The sequence below is a fragment of the Bison bison genome, unplaced genomic scaffold (assembly GCF_000754665.1).
Source record: "Bison bison bison isolate TAMUID 2011002044 unplaced genomic scaffold, Bison_UMD1.0 scf7180017864529, whole genome shotgun sequence".
Classification (NCBI taxonomy): Eukaryota; Metazoa; Chordata; class Mammalia; order Artiodactyla; family Bovidae; genus Bison; species Bison bison.
In genome coordinates this window covers 177614-178060 of record NW_011495079.1, presented here as the reverse complement: position 1 = coordinate 178060, position 447 = coordinate 177614, and the positions used below count along the sequence as shown (strand labels likewise).

The following is a 447-nucleotide window of genomic DNA, read 5'->3' as shown; positions in this document are numbered from 1 at the left end:
GGTAGTGGAGCAAGGCAGGCTGCCGAGATGTGGTGGGCACTGATGGCATCTTCTGGGGGCCTGGCTCAGACATGAAATGTGACAAGGGCTTGGTGTGGCCGAAAGGAAAGGGCTCTGAGGCTCCTGGGCTGGGGCTGCTCAGGTCCTGCTGCATGATCATGCTCAGGGTTTTGGGCTTGTAGATAGCACTGGCTGGTGGCTGTGGCTGGCAGAGCGGATGAGCGGAGGTGGTGAGGCCCTGGATCAGGGGGCACTGTGCAGTGAAGGACTGCTGGGGCAGGCTTGGGCTGGACAGTGTCTCTGGGCGATAGGGGGTTAAGGGCCCCGTGTTGCTGGTGGGCAGAGCAGACATCAGGTGCCCCTGAGGGTGTTTGACGGTAGAGGACATCAGGTTGGCAAGGATGGAGGTCTGCGTGCTGAATGGTGGCGGCTGCTGGGGCGTGGGGG

The 447-nt window shown here is 62.2% G+C and overlaps 1 protein-coding gene across 1 annotated transcript in view; it reads right to left on the bottom strand.

Annotated features, from left to right (window-relative positions):
* MAMLD1 (mastermind-like domain containing 1) overlaps positions 1-447 on the bottom strand; it is a 61790-nt gene that overhangs the window by 41635 nt on the left and 19708 nt on the right. Inside the window, exon 5 of the mRNA XM_010831606.1 lies at positions 2-433. Within this exon, the coding sequence (XP_010829908.1) occupies positions 2-433 (432 nt within the window). The remainder of the gene's footprint in view (position 1; positions 434-447) is intronic.